This window comes from Sebastes umbrosus, chromosome 15 (genome assembly GCF_015220745.1).
Source record: "Sebastes umbrosus isolate fSebUmb1 chromosome 15, fSebUmb1.pri, whole genome shotgun sequence".
NCBI lineage: Eukaryota > Metazoa > Chordata > Actinopteri > Perciformes > Sebastidae > Sebastes > Sebastes umbrosus.
Window position 1 is genome coordinate 19,677,241 of NC_051283.1, and position 20,020 is coordinate 19,697,260.

General features: G+C 36.4%; 3 protein-coding genes across 6 annotated transcripts; 1 reads left to right on the forward strand and 2 right to left on the reverse strand.

Moving 5' to 3' along the window:
* Positions 1–61: 61 nt before the first annotated feature.
* rida (reactive intermediate imine deaminase A homolog) lies at positions 62–5,863 on the reverse strand. Of its 2 annotated transcripts, none has more exons than XM_037795425.1 (6): positions 5,658–5,863; positions 3,967–4,072; positions 3,395–3,449; positions 3,245–3,313; positions 1,244–1,299; positions 62–572 (listed from the first exon to the last, which is right to left on the reverse strand). In XM_037795425.1, the coding sequence occupies exons 1-6, from the start codon at positions 5,720–5,722 to the stop codon at positions 516–518; spliced, it is 408 nt and encodes a 135-aa protein (XP_037651353.1). In that variant the 5' UTR covers positions 5,723–5,863; the 3' UTR covers positions 62–515. The 2 variants fall into 2 exon arrangements, with proteins under 2 accessions (XP_037651353.1, XP_037651354.1); XM_037795426.1 differs by lacking the exon at positions 5,658–5,863 and adding an exon at positions 5,348–5,517.
* A 1,078-nt stretch (positions 5,864–6,941) lies between these two features.
* stk3 (serine/threonine kinase 3 (STE20 homolog, yeast)) lies at positions 6,942–16,142 on the reverse strand. Of its 2 annotated transcripts, none has more exons than XM_037795109.1 (11): positions 15,678–16,142; positions 12,418–12,498; positions 12,092–12,220; positions 11,738–11,852; positions 11,410–11,574; positions 11,093–11,260; positions 10,859–10,996; positions 10,580–10,705; positions 10,293–10,497; positions 9,917–10,110; positions 6,942–9,739 (listed from the first exon to the last, which is right to left on the reverse strand). In XM_037795109.1, exons 1-11 carry the CDS (start codon positions 15,698–15,700, stop codon positions 9,581–9,583), a joined length of 1,503 nt encoding a protein of 500 aa, XP_037651037.1. In that variant the 5' UTR covers positions 15,701–16,142; the 3' UTR covers positions 6,942–9,580. The 2 variants fall into 2 exon arrangements, with proteins under 2 accessions (XP_037651037.1, XP_037651036.1); XM_037795108.1 differs by having other exon boundaries at positions 6,942–9,748.
* Positions 16,143–16,288: 146 nt separating this feature from the next.
* Positions 16,289–19,012, forward strand: polr2k (RNA polymerase II, I and III subunit K). Of its 2 annotated transcripts, none has more exons than XM_037795111.1 (4): positions 16,289–16,424; positions 16,619–16,686; positions 18,548–18,640; positions 18,754–19,012. In XM_037795111.1, exons 2-4 carry the CDS (start codon positions 16,626–16,628, stop codon positions 18,774–18,776), a joined length of 177 nt encoding a protein of 58 aa, XP_037651039.1. In that variant the 5' UTR covers positions 16,289–16,424; positions 16,619–16,625; the 3' UTR covers positions 18,777–19,012. The 2 variants fall into 2 exon arrangements, with proteins under 2 accessions (XP_037651039.1, XP_037651040.1); XM_037795112.1 differs by having other exon boundaries at positions 16,333–16,399.
* Positions 19,013–20,020: the final 1,008 nt, after the last annotated feature.

The window sequence follows — 20,020 nt, forward strand, 5'->3', positions numbered from 1 at the left end:
GATGAATACATGCGTCGGATGTGACGTTTTTCGGGTAAAATAACGATTCTGGGATAAGAGGTTGCACTATATATATTTTTATTAGTGAGAGCTGCACTTTTAAAATGTGTTATAGTATTTCTCTGAAACAAAACAGAAGATACCGAACCAGAAAGAGCACCAAGAAGAAGCTGATTTAACCCTGAATCTGGCCACTGTGACCAGGGAATGTTGTACAGATACCATCCCACTTTATCATTTTGTTTTTATGCTGGTGAATTAAGTTCTGCAATATTGTTAAAGATTTTAATTTAAAAGGGGTTTAATAATACTGAAAGTAGTTCAGATGTTCAGTCAACCAGCTACAGTGACCACATTTATGCTAAAACCTGAAAATTATGGAAAAAAGAAAGCCAACAAATTCCTAGTTTGGTCTTTAACGTGTCATCTGGAAATACATTAAGGCTTCAAACTGTAAAACTATAAAAGGTCACTTGAAGGTTAGACTACAGCTTGTTTGTGATGTGGCCGTCCAGTCAGGAGTCAACGAGAGGACCGACAACAGCAATTGCCTCAATCTCCACCAGCCCGCCCTGAAGAGAAAAAGGAGACAATGAGGACATAGGACAGGAAGCGATAATAAGAATACTACATTGCAATGCTTCTCTGTTATATTTATGGAACAATATTGGTGGTAACATTTGGGGAAAAGCCTAATATTCAGTCAGAATTTGTCCCGTGTGCAGAGACGCCTATATAATTATACAGTATAACTATATTATTTTCATGAAGGAGTGGCTTCTTTTGTCAGGGCCTGAGAGTGGTTGTGTTACGGCAAAAGCGTGAGAGATGGCAAAACTGGTTTAGCGTGTTAACATTTGCTAATAAAGTATTGGACAATGATACTGTTGACCTGATGATGCCACTAGATGAAACATCAGGGGATCACCAAAGTTATCACAGTTCATCCTCAGGGGGGCATGAATGTCTGCACAAAATGTCCTGGTGATCCATCTAATAGTTGTGCATTTATTACAGTTTAGCCCCATTTATTACAATATTCATTTGTACCATTTCCCACTCCACTCACAGTGAAAACAGCTGCACGTGGATGATGGAAAATACATGGCACGGATGAATGAGCATGCATCTATAGCTACCATGAATCTCCTCCACCCGCCATGTGTATTATTGATGTATATGAACTATACCACAGGGTACTGCAGGTCTATATCGGTGTACAGGATGATGTGTTTGTTCTTACTCTGGGGAGAGCAGCGACTTGGTAGGCAGCTCTGGCAGGGAAGTTACTGGAGAAAACTGGAGGGAAAACATTTACATTAGAACAAAGAGCATATTGGAAAACCACCAGGTTAATCTATGACTCCATATATAAATGGGTCATTTGATTTCTGCAGCTTCTAATGATGCATACTTTTACTTTAAAGAATAAGAGTAATGTGTAAAGCATCTGGTGGAACACTTGGAGATGTAGAAATGTTTTGGGCATTTTTCACAAGACAAAAACAGTTTTATAATGGAGACAAATCTCCAAATACAACTGTATACTTTGGCCTTGGAAGTCAAAATTGACATGACACATGTCGTCTCCTTCCTCTCATCAGGGTCAGGGAAAGTTCCCAGCCTGTGTTGGTTTAGGGTTGAGTAGAGTCATGAAGGAGATGGGAGAGCTCTGGGACTATATACCCGAGTCAAAGCTTGCAGGGAGGGTTGGGTTACATCTGTGTGCCTGCTCGGCGGTATCCATTTACAACTCACTGGGCACCGCAGCTTCCATTACACCTGTCTGTTGTGATCCAGGAGGAAATGCCCAGACCGAGCGGCCTGTGAGAGGAGGCTGCATTCATACAGCAGAGGATGGGCTGAGTGAGCCTGTCGGTCAGGTGACTGCTTCACCTGTCAGCGGTCACTTTCTGAGAGATGTTGGTGAAATATGAGGCGCGGCATGTACGGATCCTGGAGTGAGCCGCTGGAATAACGGAACTTTAATTTATCAGTAAATTATGCTGAATTGGAGCACTATTTATACATCCTTAAACTTAACCCAATCATGAAATGGAAACTCTTTTAAACAAGAAACATATGTATTAGGATATAGAATATGATATGCATCCACATGAGTAAATGTAATAGGAAAAAGTTCAATGTAAAAGCTTATTCCAGCTATTCTACTTTAGAATCAAAATATTAATTCTTCATTTGAGGTCAGAATAAGGAAGTAGAATTATCAACTGACAGATTTAATTATGTTTTCATTGAACTTTTGGGTTTATAATGCAATCATTTGATTGTAAATGTAATAAATCCAGTTATAACAGTTTGTTTTATCAAATGATTACAGTAAAAGTCTATATTTATTCTGGTGGCCCACTCAAATCTCCATACACAGAAACATGTAGCATGACATTCAATAAGGACAATCTGAGAGTATTTAGATCCGTTTAATTTATCTGATCATATCTGGTCAGCTACAGATCAGCACTGTCGCAGCGAGTAGACATTCAGTGCCTTGCTCAAGGATACACACTTGCCAACATGCACTCAAAAGTCCCAAGTCAAGACTGACAAGTCTCAAGTCCTAAACTTTGAGTTTCGAGTCAGACAAGTCATAATGCGCTCTTCACCAAATGTAATGTCATTTGAACAACAGAGTAAAAATATGTTAAATTTACAAAAATCACTTGGGAGAAGGTATGCAAAAGGCTCAAGTCCAAATGAGTCACTAGTGATGAAGTCCAAGTCGAGTTGCAAGTCCTTTTTGATTTTGTCAAGTCGAGCCTGAAGTCATCAAATTTGTGACTCGAGTCCACACCTGTGCTTGAATCCACTTCCTCTCCTTGACCACAACCCCACTCCCATAATAACACACTAGATATATAAGGAAGAAAGGGATGAAACAAGCCACTGATCTATTTTGATAAAATAAACTGACAACCCAGTTCCACTGCAAACAGTGACTCAGGTGTTTGTGCAAGTGAATGGTCATTATTCTGTGACAGGACCGCAACAGTGATGCTTATATAAAGTGAATAAACTGGGCTGCTTGTATAGGAGACATGGATGTAACAGCAGCTCTGACAATGTTGGTTAAAGGCCGCCCCTGTGTGGCTGCTTTTATACACTAGAATATAGATACACGAGAGAGAAACATACAGTATATCATTTTGATTAGAAGATTTACTATTTTCCATTATGATCTGCTTTCTAGCACGACATGAAGCACATGAATAGAGTATTGCCTTACATGTCTTGTAGACCTCATTGACGCTGTTAAAGTCGTTGATATCAGCGAGCAGCACAGTCGTCTTCACCACTGAAACCAAAGAGTTCACTCCGTCAGAGAGTTTGTTATGTTAAAAACACAAGCAGCCTGACAGCACTGAGATCATCTCACCGTTGGTGTAGTTGCAGCCAGCAGCTTTAAGGATCTCCCCCATATTGACGAGAGCCTGAGGGATGACAGACAATCAATTTTTAATATCACCTTCCTTTATTTATGTGGTTCAGACTTTTTAGATTGAATAGCCACTCAGATGAGACCTGCGGGAAACACCCTCTTATTTTGATTCATCACTGTCAGCGTATTGGTTTTCTGTCTTTGTTGTTTTCTCGGTTTAATGTTTTACCCCTACGGCTGGAAGTACTTTTTATGTTTATCTTTGGTGAACATCTTTGGTCAATTTCTATTTTATTTGGTTGCAAAAACTATCAAATAAAAAAAATAGGAAACAATTTAAATTTGTGCTCTAATAAGTATAGCACAGCTCTACGCTCTGTGCCTACTGATCCATGTAATTAAAACAGACATTCACTGAAGGATTCATTTATTTGTGTATGGCAAAAGCATGTGGCACGCATCTGTGCTTCTTGATTATCTTTGAAGTACTTGAAGTGTTACTACTCTGGGGGAGGGGGTATGTCACACTGCTCAGTTGAAATGGAGAATCTGCCCCTGTGGAGCCTCACCTGTTTGGCCTGGGCCTGCACCCCTCCGTCTACCAGCTGACCAGAGGCCACGTCCATTCCCAGCTGACCCGAGATGTACATCGTTCTGTCCACAACCACGGACTGGCTGAAGATGAGACACACACACACACACAGACAATTACACACTACTTAGACCTGATACTGGATATTTAATTTCATGTGAGAGAAAAAATAGCAAAGAAAAGTTGCTAAAAAAAACCCTGCTAATCCGTTTTAAAAGGATAAAAAAAATATATAGATTTTAAAATATAATATATAAATAAAAAATAAATAATATATAAAAAAGATAAAATATATAATAAAATATATAATATATAATATATAAAATATAATATAATATTATAATATTAATATAATATAATAATAATATATAAAATATAAATATATATATATATATTAATATATAAAATATAAATAAATATATATATATAAATATAATATATAAAATATAATATAAAATATAATACATAAAATATAGATTAAATAAAATTATGTTGCAATTTACATTTTGGTGTATGTATCCATTCTCTCTTATTCTGCTTTATATAGGCCTACTTACTTATACATACATTTGCATAAAGCAGCTTATTTGCCCACTCCCATGTTGATAAGAGTATTAGATTCTTGACAAATCTCCCTTTAAGGTACATTTTGAACAGATAAAACATGTGATTAATATGGGATGAATCGTGATTAAATATTCTATTTTCTCACTTTTGAATGAACAGCAGTAAATATAAATAAATAAGTGTCTGTAACCAAACTGAACTGTATCTGCACTTTAAAATATCTCAAAGACATGAGTGTATCATCAGTCTTATGATCCTGAAACCTCAGTTTCATGATCTAAAACCCCCACAGTCAGTCTGTTCTTCATGTTTTCATGGTAGTTTATCAAGTCAAATGTTGTAACAGACAAACAATGGCTCAATAACCTTGAATCCAAATAAGATAAATGAGAAGCTATTTAGTCTGAAGCATCTCCTCCCACTGGCAGCCCATTGGTCAGAGCAGGAACACCCCTCACATTGTTTCAACATTCAAGCCTTTTATTGTCATTGTGTAGTACAACGAAATTAGATTGTGACAATCCCATAGATGCTAATGAAAAGATAATACAATAAAAAAAGAGATAGAGCAATATAAATATAAAAAATATAAAAGATAATACAATAATTGTTGTAATAATTGCTTGTGCACAGATTGAATTAAACAACAATAAAACACACAACGTCATATTATTCTAATCATTTCACTTAATTTGGTTTTAATAAGTAATTAGAAAACAAAATAGTAACTTTTTAATTGAGTTTCTGCAGATTTAGACCTATAAATCCAGATAAAGTGCATTAATCCTTACCTGTATATTCCCTGTCTGACAGGTGCTTTTGGTGTGTAAGGGATTTGTCGACGAATAGATGCCATTTCTATTCAGCTGTGTGTCTCTACTCTGCAGTGCTTCTTCTGCTCTGCTTAAAGTTCAACTCTGAAAACTTTTTATGGAGTCAGTTCAAGCAGGTGAGTTCATTGTGCACTAAGACCCGCCTCTGATCAAATACTGGACTGTCCTTGTAATTCATTCATGCACTTTATGCACCAGCTTCTGCACTCCACGTGTCACTATTAACAGAAAAGTATATGCATATTTCTGTTTTTTGAAGTTCCCTTACCTGTATGGACCGATGGCAGCTGGGGCTGATGTGGTGTTGATGATCTTTCTGTTGAGTGCAGACATGTTTTTCCTGATGTTTTCCCCCTTAATGTGTCAGCTGCGTAACGTAGAGTGGCTGTGGATGAAGGAAGTCGTTGTGCAACAATTTATGGAGAGCAGGAACAGCCGTAAAGTCTACCGTAATGTCTGTCAACAGGAGCACGCTGCATTCTTGTTTTTTTGGAGGAGCTTCTTTTAGTTCAGGGGTCAGCAACCTTTACTATCAAAAGAGCCATTTTAGGCAAAATAATAAAATAAAAATCTGTCTGGAGCCGCAAAACATTTGATCATTGTGATGAAGGTAACACAGTTCATAGTCTAAATATATAGTATATAGGTCTAATGCAGTGAGGGCCAAAGTGCAAAATGTACGACGGAGTATTAGGGCCACATTGAGGGAAAAAACATCTGAGATTTACAAAATAAAGTCATAACTTTATGAGAAAAAAAGTCGTAATATTAAGAAAATTAAGTCATAACTTTACGAGAAAAAAGTCGTTATATTAAGAGAATAAAGTCATAACTTTGCGAGAAAAAAGTCGTAATATTAAGAGAATAAAGTCGTAACTTTACGAGAAAAAAGTTGGAATATTAAGAGAATAAAGTCGTAACTTTACGAGAAAAAAGTTGGAATATTAAGAGAATAAAGTCGTAACTTTACGAGAAAAAAGCCGTAATATTAAGAGAATAAAGTCGTAACTTTACGAGAAAAAAGTTGGAATATTAAGAGAATAAAGTCGTAACTTTACGAGAAAAAAGTTGGAATATTAAGAGAATAAAGTCATAACTTTACGAGAAAAAAAGTTGTAATAATAAGAGAATAAAGTCATAACTTTACGAGAAAAAAAGAAAATAACTCGTAAAATAACTACTTTATAATATTGACTTTATTCTCATAATATTACAACTTTTTTTCTCATAAACTTTTGACTTTATTCTCGATATCTCAGATTTAATTTTTTTCCTCCATGTTGCTGTCGTAGCGTAGACCTACAACAATGATACATAAAAATTAAAGTGTAAACAAAAAACAGTTATTCATTTCCATTTTTAAAAATCCACAGGGAGCCACTGGAGAGAGGCTAAAGAGCCGCATGTGGCTGACCCGTTTTAGGAAATATCATGCAAACGGAAAATAGTGGCGTCCATAGTAGAAGAGTTACGGTACAACAGGTGGTCAGGTGGTGATTCATGAAGTCTTTTTTTATTAACTTAAAGATAAGATAAAAGCATACTACTGCAGTTATGGTTAACTATAAGTAACTTTTATTATTTCTTGCACCTTTTCAAAATAAAGTATTACAAACAAAAGATAATAAATTAGGTGGTTCAAAACATAAATGCTTACATTCCACTCTACATCCTCATAAGTCATTATATATAGTGGAAATAACAGCGAAATAAATGAAAATCATATAGCAGTCAAACAATGATTTCAGATAACTATACATATATGGCAGATTCTCCGCTATGTCATATTTTAAACAGGGCTTTTTTTTTTTCTTAATTGTACAGAGCAAAATAGTTTCTGTTAAAGCTGAAAATCCAGCTTCCACATTAACAGTACTCTCAGCTGTGCAGTTAATACAATAGCATTCCACTAAATAAGCAAACGTAATTATAAACATGCATAGTCTAAAAAACACGTGGAAATCAAGCCACATATATTTGACAAAGGGCAGAAATATTAACAGCCAAATCAGCTACCATATTTAAACCAGTGTCACAAAAAGAAAAAAAACACATTTAATAAATAAAATTGTGAATGCTTGTGTGTGAGTTGCCAATGCACTGCAGACTTGATTTATGAAAACAATTCATGGCAAGAATGTTAATGATTTCTGTGAAAGAACAGGTAAAAAACAAAAAACAAAAAAAACCATTTGAGACATCATCATTCAGAAATTGAGAGCATACTGATTGAGATTTGGATAGTGGTGTTTAAAATGTCAACTCATTTTGGCCACATTGCCAGATCAGATGAGACATAAGATAGTGTAACAGGATTATAAGATTATCAAAATGTTGATTATGCATAAGACTGCATATTAACATTCGTATGTAGCAGAAACCCGCAGACGTATTGGACATGTATTTAAAGAAATATAAAGTCATATTCATTCAAAAAGGTCATTAATAGCACGTGTAAAATCAATATGTCAAAACGAAACTATAGCAGAGCAGTTTGTTTCCCTCATGAAATAAAAGTAGGAAGAGTTTTCAATTACACATTCACAACTGTGAAATAAAGCCCAACTGACATTGGATTTTTGAGGCCAATAATGATTATCTTCAATATTTGATAGCTGAGAATCTGGTAACAGCCAATACTTATATATTTTTTTTTAGGATAAGCACATGGCTTAAACAACCAGTTTTAATTTTCCCTAAATTTGTTTAAGGAACAACTCAATCGATCACTGCACTGAACAGTTTTGTGTAAATGTTTAAAAATGAGCTTGTGTCGCAAAACACACAGCATGAAGAGTAACTTCATTCCTTCATTAATAATCACACCTTAATGTCAGAAAACTACTGTAGAAAACAGAAACAGCACATTCTCAATGATAACTGCTGAAACATTGATATAAGCTGCAGAGAAATCTGCTGAAAAATCTCTTGTAATTCAGACATTAGATGTGTGGCTGATGCAGCGGCTCTGTTTCTCTCAAGTATTAGTCAGTCACTTGAGTGTTTTTACAAACATAAAACAGTTTGTCGTGCCTTCTTCGCTGCTTTGCATATAAGATCGCTCCACATCTAGTCAAAATGTTTTTCGAAAGTCATATTGGAATCTGAAGTTAATCGATCTTAGTGTGGAACAATTACAGAAAACATAATTATTAGAACCTTGAAATAAATCTGCAGGGTTTTTAAAGTCTCCAGGGATATTAAAACAAAAGTCAAAGTATTTTGGAATGCTTTCGCTCGTATGGAAATCAATTCTTTTTAACTTAGGAATGAATTTCGGTGCAAACTCTGGTTTTAATTTGAGTAAAGTGGATCATTTTGTCAAGTAAAAGCTGTGATTTTAAAGCAGTGGTTACAGGTGTGTTATGAGGCACCAAGATGCACTGGATGTTTAAAAGAAGCCCAAAGACAACATAATTAAATAAATGATAATTAAGACTAATGAAATCATTTTTCTGGTCCACCATGAAAAAACATGCATGATCCATTCTTCACCATCCACATGATTTGTGTCATGTGTCCATTCTTGCAGCGTTCCACAGTCCACTTCCAGCTCATCTCCAAGTGAGGAAAAGGATTTAACCGCCTGACGACTTGGCTGTTTTATCACATTGCTTATTGTAAAACTAGGTTTCAAATATTTTAAGGCATTCTCAACTTAATCATCTTGATTGTCTTTGGTCATGGACAAGCCTCCACAGCTTTTTGTTGCAGGTATTTCCAAACTATGCTCTATATTATATTTACACTGAAAAGTGAAAAGTCTGAGGAAAAAAACGACCACTTGTCGTTGACCACTGTGTATTAAACTGCTGCTACTGCCAGAGGATCAGAGGATAGGCTTCCTTATGTTGATGGGGATTCCGAGTGACTTTCAGACGTATAATCGCCAAGCCTTAGTTCTCTCTTTGGCTGCAGTCCTGAGTATCATTCACGGGAAAGCACTTTTACAGGAACCGTAGAAACAAATATAAGATTTAAAATGGATGAACAGCATCTAGACAAACAAGGCGCCAAAAATGGATGTAAAAGAAGCCTCTAACTTCACTTAGAGGCCAGTTAGCAGTCAGTTACAACAGCAGTGGGCATCCAACAAAGACAATAAGGTCATCTTCGTTCCTCTGAGTCAATGGGACGTAAGTTTAGTGGTGATGGTGGGCTTTGGGAAACCGAAACTAGAGGGAGGGACACTCAGAAGTTCTGTTGTCGCCTCTTCTTGGCATCCATGGCGTCCAGGATGGGCTGCCTTTTGGCAGTGTAGCGCTGCCTGAGCTCCTCAATCTCCCGCTCCATCATGGGATCCAAGGCAGTCAGGCGCAGCTGCAGCTCCTCAAAGTCCAGGTTCTTCAGCTGGGCGACCAATAGAAACACAAACAAACAATGGAGAAGGATGAGTCACATTTAGTGTAGAAGAACTGCTTCTGTTTTGCTATTTTTACCACCGAGGCAGTTCTGTTTATTCCTTTAGGTTAAAACCCCGTTAATTACAGCAAGTACCATCACACGCTCACGGAAGATGTTACTCACAAAGTCAAAGTCTCCGTCCTGAGGCACCTTCCAGTTGTCGGGGAAGACGTTCTTGGACTGGATGTGGTAGCCCGGCTGCTCCTGCGGCTGGTTGTGGTTGTAGTTCTCCTGCTGCTGGGCAGCCTTGTTGGAGTCCTGCTTGTCAAAATAGTCCATGAAGGACGGACGCATTGGCTGCTGGGGGGTGGCGTGCCCTGTGGAGGAGGAAGAGGGTTGTGTTTCAACTCTTGATTAATTAGTCTCTTTAATCAGTACCCTGTTTTTACCACACCACCTCCCCTGTATGGCACTATTACGCACTACAAAAGCTAACAATATTGACACTTGAATCCCTTTTCTCCCCAAAACTGAACCAACTTCCTCTGTGTGTGCTCACTTCTCATTGAACCCTGGTCTTCCTCCTCGTCGTCATCATCATCACTGTTGATGACCATAGTGCCCAGGTCCGACTCTAGCATGGTGCTGCCGTGTTCGATCATGGTCTGCGCCCCGTCGCTCATGGTGCTGGTGGCCCGCATGGTTCCTGCTCCCTCTGAGCCCGACTTCACCATAGTGTGAGAGTCCACCTCTGTCTCCTCCTCCTAGAAGACATTTAGTCGTACGGCCTCAACATATAGCCGTCTGATCGAGTAAAGTTCATTGTTAACATCTCGGCATACGTACAGAGTTGTCGTCCTCCTCCTCCAGCTCCCTCTGCTGCTCCTGCTGCCTCTTGGCTTTCATCTCCATGGCCTCAGTTATCAGGTCTCTCAGGATTGAGACTGGTTTGGCCTGGTTGATGAATGCGTGCTGGACATTCACAAGAGCAAAAAAAAAAAAAAAAAAAAGAGTGTTTTGTGGTAATGTTTATTGCCTCAACGGCTCTCTGACACGGTCAACACAAATACAGCATCCATGTTATTTTGTTCATGCAAGTGTGTGTGTGTCCTTCCTTCCTCCAACCTGTAGGAGCTGCGTGGCGGTCGCTCTCTGCTCTGGATTCTTGACCAGACACTTCTTGACAAAGTCTGTGAATTCGTCTGACCAAAGCTCCGGCTTCCTGAATGTTGGAGGAGGGTTGGTGGGGATCATGAAGATCGCCTGGAGGAACACAAAGAGGTTTCAAAAAGTCCTGATTCAGAGCTAAGCGGTTACGTCTAAGCACCCACTTCTTCAACAAGCTATGTTTACACTCACTCTCATGGGATGGATGTCAGCGTAGGGAGGTTTGCCCTCTGCCATCTCTATGGACGTGATGCCCAGGGACCAGATGTCGGCCACACAGTTGTAGCCGATCTCCTGGATCACCTCTGGGGCCATCCAGAACGGAGTACCGATCACAGTGTTTCTCTTTGCCATAGTGTCCTTCAGAAAAAAAACAATGCTGGTATCATCATTATGAATTTGAAGTTTTCAAATGACTTCATATTCATTCACAAAATCATTGAAAGATTACATAGTCCTAGTGAGGAGAAAATTCACTTTAAACTCTAAAACAACTACTATAATGTTACCGTTAGTTGTCCAGCAACTCCGAAGTCTGCCAGTTTAGCGTGTCCCTCAGTGTTGAGGAGGATGTTTCCTGCCTTGATGTCCCGATGGATCTTCCTCATGAAGTGAAGGTATTCAAGACCCTTCAGTGTCGACTTCAGGATAGTGGCAATCTCATCCTCTGTCAACTAATGTGAGGAGGAAAAAGAAAACACAGGGATGAAAAATTGGTCAAACTATATCAGTCTACATTATAAACAGTTTGCTCTGAGTAAAATATAACATAGAAATATTAACTCTGATCAGTTGTGAACCATCTGTTGAACCACAACTGTCTCTGTAAGTATTCACCGTCTTGTTGCGCAGTCTGATGATGTCAGAGACGGAGCCGGCTCCACAGTATTCCATGACAATCCACAGGTCTGTGTTCTTGAAGTAGCTGCCATAGTACTTCACTACGTAAGGGCTAGGAGGAAATGCAGAACAGAGCGGTTGTCAAAAGAGAAGACAAATTTTCGTTGAGAACGAAAACAGCAGAAGTGAGAAAACTCTCGTAGGGCGAGACATCAGAGAGCCGCACAGGCTGCAGCAGCAAACCATTTCCGTTAAATCAAACATTAGAGCGAAGTGAACTATGGAAACAAGTATGACGCGTTGAGGACAATAATCTTTGTAGTGAATTTGGAGGTTTCGGGGGAAGCTGACCTGTCACACTGCTGCATGATGGAGATCTCCTTGATGATCTCCTGCAGATCAGACTCCACAGGAACCTGCTTGATGGCCACCACCTGGCCTGACTCCTTATGGATGGCTTTGAACACGCTGCCATAGGAACTAAACACACACACACTTTAAGTCACAATATGTCCGGACTACAGTGCAATTTATAACTGGCATCATTAACAAATTAATGCATTGCACAACAAAGGAGTTGAATCTTAAAAAGTACAGACAGCCTGATGAACTTAAAATAGTTTCAGTCAGTGGCACACAAGTGGAAACGGAGGTTAGTCATGACAAAAACGTCTTACCCTTCACCGAGTTTCTCTAAAACATCAAACACTTCCTCTGGTTGTTTGGTCAAACTGTCCTCACTCAGCTTTTTCAGCTTGCTGCAAAAAAATGAAACAAATCAATTGTAACTTCAGTAAATAGTCAACCAAAAAAACAAGTAGTGAAACCAAACGAAAGCACTATACCATAGGAGCATCTGAAATCAAAATCACAGTGGTTTCCAGCACGTAGCATTAAGTTATACATATAAATGAATGAAAAGTTGGGAATAATGTACTCCTAGAAACAAAATTAGGTGTTAGAATATATATTAACCCAACTGTTTGTGCATGTGTTCACTTCAACAAACACTGCGGCAAGGGGATTTTGTTAAACAGTCTAACAGATTGAGTAATGTGGATTAATGGCAAGCAGATAAATAAATAAATTAAATGAACTGAGTGAAATAAATTTCAGTTCAGTCAGATAAGACATTTTTATATCTTCTATCCAATATCATTTGATGGTTTCGGTTTCTGAGATATGAGGATTTGCTGCTTTTCTGTATTTAACATCATTGTAAATTACATAAATTTAATATAATTTTGGCTTTTGTACTATTATTCGAACAAAACAAACCCTTTGAAGACATCATCATCATCATCATGTGATGGATAATGAAAATAGTCTTTAGCTGCAGCCCTAATCGTACACTTTATAATAACTGTAAAATGCATCACAGTTAGTCAAACATATACCGTCACTAATTATACAGTTAGATATAAGATGTAAAATTAGGAAAACTATTAACTATTAAGATAGGCCTATATCGTGTTATTGATACCAGCTCTTTCTCCCTCTCCTGAGGTGTTTAGTTGGCAAGACAACCACATGAATCACCATGGCAGCTATTAATTAAATGGTTGCAGAGGATACTCATTTGTTTTACATGGACGTGTGGGATTGTTTCAACTCGCACACAATTAATAAGTAGTATTGTGTACTTCATCAGGGTTTGTTCCTGCAGCTGTCAGACTCCACAACCAGCACTGCTCCAAGTAGACCGCTTACACTTACACACCAACAACTGACAATCACTGCACTATACTGTATAATGACAATATCATTATCATTATTACTACTACGGTGTAATTCATACTGTGCAATATTTTCAGGTGGAATTCCATTTCATTCTCACTGTGCAATATCGTTTTCCACACAAGGAGGTCAGCACATCAGATATGTTGTTAACGTGCATTAACAATATATAATATCATTTTCCACTTGTGCAATTTTGTTAATAGTCTGTTTATTATCAATACTGTATATACTGCTCCTATTTTTATACTTCCTTCTATTTAAATGGTTCACACTTTGTTTAGCTCTTCTTCTTTTTTTTTTTACTGTGTTAGCAGATGCATCTTGTTATTTGCTCTATCCCCTTTGCTGCTGTACACTGCAAATTTCCCCACTGCCGGACTAATAAAGGAATATCTTATCTTATCTTATCTTCATGTCCAAATAATAACGTAAAGTTAGATCAAATGCTCCCCAAAAGGCACTAACGAAGTTAACATTAACAGTTAATGTTACCCAACAGGCTAGAAAACAAATGGAAGCACAGGGCTTTGGTCTAGATCAGAGGTCAGTACCCTTTACTATCAAAAGAGCCATTTTAGGAAGAAAAAAAAAAAAAAAAAAAAAAAAAAAATCACACTGGAGCTGCAAAACATTTGATCATTGTGATGAAGGTAACACAGTTTATAGTCTAAGTATATAGTATATAAATCTAATACAGTGAGGGCCAAAGAGCAAATGTACTACAGAGTATTAGGGCCACATTGAGGGAAAAACATCTGAGATTTACAGAATAAAGTCGTAATATTACGAGAAAAAAGTCGAAATGTTACGAGAATAAAGTCATAACTTTAGGCGAAAAGAAGAAAATAACACGTAAAATTACTACTCTGTAATATTAAGATTTTTTTTCTCGTAAACTTCTGATTTTATTCTCATAATATTATGACTTTGTTCTCGTAAACCTATGACTTTATTCTTGAAATATTATGACTTTATTCTCGAAATATTATGACTTTATTCTCGAAATATTATTACTTTATTCTCGAAATATTATGACTATATTCTCGAAATATTACGACTTTATTCTCGAAATATTACGACTTTATTCTAGAAATATTATGACTTTATTCTCGAAATATTATGACTATATTCTCGTAATATTATGACTTTATTCTAGAAATATTATGACATTATTCTAGAAATATTATGATTTTATTCTCGAAATATTATGACTTTATCCTCGAAATATTACATCTTTATTCTAGAAATATTACGACTTTATTCTCGAAATATTATGACTTTATTCTAGAAATATTACGAATTTATTCTCGAAATATTATGACTATATTCTCGTAATATTATGACTTTATTCTCGAAATATTATGACTTTATTCTCGAAATATTATGACTATGTTCTCGAAATATTATGACTTTATTCTAGAAATATTATGACATTATTCTCGAAATATTATGATTTTATTCTCGAAATATTATGACTTTATCCTCGAAATATTACATCTTTATTCTAGAAATATTACGACTTTATTCTCGAAATATTATGACTTTATTCTAGAAATATTACGAATTTATTCTAGAAATATTACGACTTTATTCTAGAAATATTATGACTTTATTCTCGAAATATTATGACTTTATTCTCGAAATATTATGACTATGTTCTCGAAATATTATGACTTTATTCTAGAAATATTATGACATTATTCTCGAAATATTATGATTTTATTCTCGAAATATTACATCTTTATTCTAGAAATATTACGACTTTATTCTAGAAATATTACGAATTTATTCTAGGAATATTATGACTTTATTCTCTAAATCTCAGATTTATTTTTTTCCTCAATGTGGCCCTAACACTCCTTCATACCGTAATACCATAGACCTTCAACAATGATAAATAAAATTGAAAATGTAAACAAAAAAACAGTTATTCATTTCCACTAATTAAAAAAAAGAATCCACAGGGAGCCACTGGAGAGGATCTGAAGAGCCACATGAGGCTCTGGAGCCGCAGGCTGCTCAGAGCCCCCTGCTGTATAGAGTGATCTCTAAACCTGTTTAATAACTGAGTAGAAAGTTTGACAGTAAACTGGTGAAGCTAACTAAGTTAGCATCAGCTAACCGCCCCCGTTAGCCTCCTCGCTAGCTGGGTCATAGCTCTGATAGCTCGTTTCTAACAGGCTGGATCAGAACAAACCTTTTGGGTGCAGTCGGCTCCATGATGTCTGACCTCGACCAGGAACAAACGGACCGGACTAGGATGAAGTTAAGGCAGTTTTGGGGCCGATAGTCAAGATGTGGACATTGTTCGACTGAGTCGTTGTTGTTAAAAAACTAGTTAGTGGAGGCCAGCTGAGTCTTCTTCTGCTTCTGCTGCTTCTGCTTTGAGGTCTACTGGATAACAACGATTTGGTGCTTTACCACCAACTACTGGACTGGAGTACGGAACCGGAAACTGTGCAGCTACAAAATAAAATAAATAAAATAAATAAAATAAATAAAATAAATAAAATAAATAAAATAAATAAAATAAATAATAATAATAATGAGGAAAACTCTAGATTCATTTAACTAAATCAGTTTCTCTTAAAAACTGAATGGACAGTTTGGGGGACTCAGATGTCCCACAGTGTCCTCTGTTGGACAGGAGTGCAACACAAACAAAAACCCAATTTCTGTCCTTAGAAAACCTAGAAAACAATGAACAAACCTGCAATAAATAAACCACAAACACGACAGCATCATAAGATGTTATCTGCCTTTTTTATTTCATATGGTTTGCGTTGCCTGGCAACAACGGAAAAATTAGCCAAATGTGACGTCAGTATCTTCTGACCAATCACAAACCACCTTGCTTTGAGGTGGACGCTCCAGTTGTGCGCATGCGCGTAGGCAGCAGTGTGTGATGTGAAAAGAGAGGTAAACAGTTAGCTTGTTAAAAACGGTGAGTTGTCTAATTTATTATCTTTTCCTTTTGTGTATTTCATAATTTCTATATTCATACTGCATTATAGGATTTTTTAAAAACCTTTGTTGTTCACTACACCGGTGGTTTAGACTCCTGTCGGTACCACCATGCTGTTTCTGTGTTAGCATGCTGTAACGTTACTACTCTGCTTCTTCTTCTATCTTTTATAGGAAGAAAATGGATCCACAGAAAGATGTGCAACCACCCAAACAGCAGCCTATGATCTACATATGTGGAGGTAACTTACAATTGGACAGTCAGCTGTTACTACTACAGCAGCTAACGATGCTAACTTACCAGACCTAACTTTAATGTGTACTGTAATGCTCTTATTGATCTCATATAATGCTCTTACTTATGTTATGCTCTTATTCTTGTTTTGGTATCACTGCTAGTACTGCCATAACTACTTCTGCTACTGTATACTATAATATAATTACACACAGTTCTAGTAGAACTGATTCAGCAGTAGTTTATTTATTTATTTTATTATTTTATTTAAAAGGGACCATGTACAGTTTAAAACATAAATGTCACCATTTGATGCACCGTACCAGACTATAGCTTTAAGATAATTCTCATCTGTAGTCCCTTGGCAGGTCAAGACAAAGAAACATACTACAGTCATACAAGAAAGAACATATAAAACGCACAATACACAGCTACACCCAATAGCACATCACAAAGTACGCTTGTCAAGTAAAAGCAAGTCATGAAGACCATGGAGTTGGAATAAAGATCATTGAGTACAGAGCTGAGCAGCTTTCAACAGACATTTTAAGTTGGTTTTGAAAGTGCTTATAGAGCTGCAGCTCCTCACATCGTCAGGCAGGGAGATCCACTGATTTGTGGCGTTAACAGAAAAAGCTGATTGCCCAAATGCAGTGCGGCGAAATGGTACAGTGCAATCTTGCATAGAAGATCTTCTTAAGGATCTATTACAATCTACGATTAGTACTATACTAATAGCCCAAATGCTGCTGTTTTTTTAAATCAGTATTATGTATTCTTCAATTCTGAAGGGCATGATTACCTTGAGCTCCAAATAGCATGGTTTATGCTATTAATGAATGAAGTTCTTATTATTATTGTGTCATGTTACAGCTCTGCCTGGACCACACTGCATCACAAGACACCACAAAATTGATATTCAGAGTGCAGCACATACGTTTCTAGATGATATTACAAAGAGTCAAAAGATTGAAATAAACTATTTTCAGACCTTCATGCCTACAACAAAGAAGAAGAAATCACTGCCAGAATTGATACTCTATAAACTTACCAAAACAATAAAACAGGATTCATTGACTAGTCCATCTTGCCTTCTTTTCCAGAACTTTGATACAAAGTTATCGCACAAATAAGAATTAAACAACCATTGCCATTTTTGAACATCTGTTCACCAGAATATTTCATGATTTTTGTCGAGCCATTTCATGACAAATCATCATATTAGATTACAAATCTCAAAGTTCACACAATCTATTTTTCTTTGAACATTTGTGAATCTGCCAATGGACTGTGACTAGCTAGAGGAGGAACAGCAATTCTTGTCTGTAATTAAAAATCAGTGGCTGCTAACTCATAACTTTTGAAAAAAAATTTAATATTAATTTTGTTTTAATGTGCATCCATTGAATTTTCTTGTGCATATAAACTACTAACCTCCAACAACCAGCTAATACACAATAAACTTAGGCATAAACTGAATAATTACAGTTATTATGGCCTGACCGACACTAGATTTTTGAGGCCGATTTGGGAGGTTAAAAATCGAATAATGATATATCGGCCGATTGTAATTATTAAAAAGGGAAACGCATAAAATAATATTTTGGTTTTTCTTTAATATATACAGAATGAGACATTTTACAGTTGAAAAATAGACTTGTTCGTGCTCTCTGGTGGACAAAATATATAAGACACTAAATAACCTCAAGCCTAGTTTTGCATTTCTGTACTGCAATATCTTATTTATCAGCTGACATGTACACAGAAACTGGTAGATCTGCAGTAAGCTTATATCGGTCAGACCGATTATCGTCTAGCTCTAATAGTTTTATTGGATGTATAGATTAATATTCTTTCTTTATTTACAGAATGTCACACTGAAAATGAAATTAAGGCCCGTGATCCAATCCGATGCAGAGAGTGCGGATACAGGATCATGTACAAGAAGAGAACAAAGAGATGTATCCTTTAAATATAATATTATGTGATGGCAAAAGGCTGTTTATTAAAATTATACAGTATGTATGAACTGAGTACTATAATACTTGTACATTTCCTTGACTCCTGATTTCAGTGGTCGTCTTTGATGCCCGATGAAGAAGAGAAGAGCAGCTGTTTTCATTATTTTGTTGTGTGTGCCATTTTTGTAGTGTTTGACCATGTAAATAAATAGATTGACAACTCCATAAATTCTGACCTGCAGGCCTGGCTACAGATTTCAGAATTATGGTTGAAGCTCAACATTATCATTTTGACCTAAATAGTAGCTGTTTTCTACTCAAGAGAAATGGATGAAAGTTTTTGGTTAATTAAAAAACAAGATTTTCACTGATCTTTACTGTGTTTTTTTCTCATTTGATCCCATGATTCATAAATATCAGTTCACCCACATGTCCTCAATACCCTAAACAAGTCAGAAATTATCATCTTTGAATGATAACATCTAGATGGATGAAAGAATATATACAATAATTGGGAATTGTTTTTTAAGAAGCACATTCCTCAGTTCTACCTATTCTGTTGTTCTAGATTAATATTTAAAATATTTTAATTAAAGGTTTTTTTACACTATAATTGGGGGAGTAAAATGACAATGCTATCATTCAGTTGCTGTATGAAGTTCCAACCTCTTTGGCTTGATATCCCTTAAACCAATGTCTTTTTGTGACCCCATTGGTTGCATACACTGTACGTTTACCAGTTGTCACCAGTTAAACCAAAGACTGATTTCTTTATTTTTAATATTCATTAAAAGGCTGAAAGTATTCAGCAATTTGCAAGAAAAAAATGCAAAAATAAGAGAAAAGTTTTAAAGAATTAGCATAATTTTTTGAAGCTAAATAATTTCTTAAGAAGTTTACAAGAAAATTATTTAATATGGTACTACAATAGTTATAGGGAAAATAGAGAAAGTGTTTAACAGGTACACTTATAATTGATTTATTGTTATCAACTGCTAGTGTTACCTAGTCTTTTAAACAGTTTAAATCATTAGGTCAACTGACCATACAGAAATTGTCGGGCGAGCAGCTGATGTAACATGGAGAATAGGTTTCTAATAGTAAATGAATGATGAATTACAAAAAAATCCCATTTTCCCTTTTATTTGTTATATACATAAAATTAAATCCAGAAATTTATAGGAATATATTAGAAAATAAACAAATAAAATAAAGTGTTACTCTGTGCTTCTCTGCCTCCCTATCCTCTTGGTAATCTTGCGAACCCTCAGATTGACCTTGTGACCCCTTTTGGGGGCCTCAACCCCTAGGTTGGGAACCACTTGTGTGGTCCAGTAGTAAAGCGACGTAGTTGTTTTGCATCCCGTTGAGGTGCAGTGG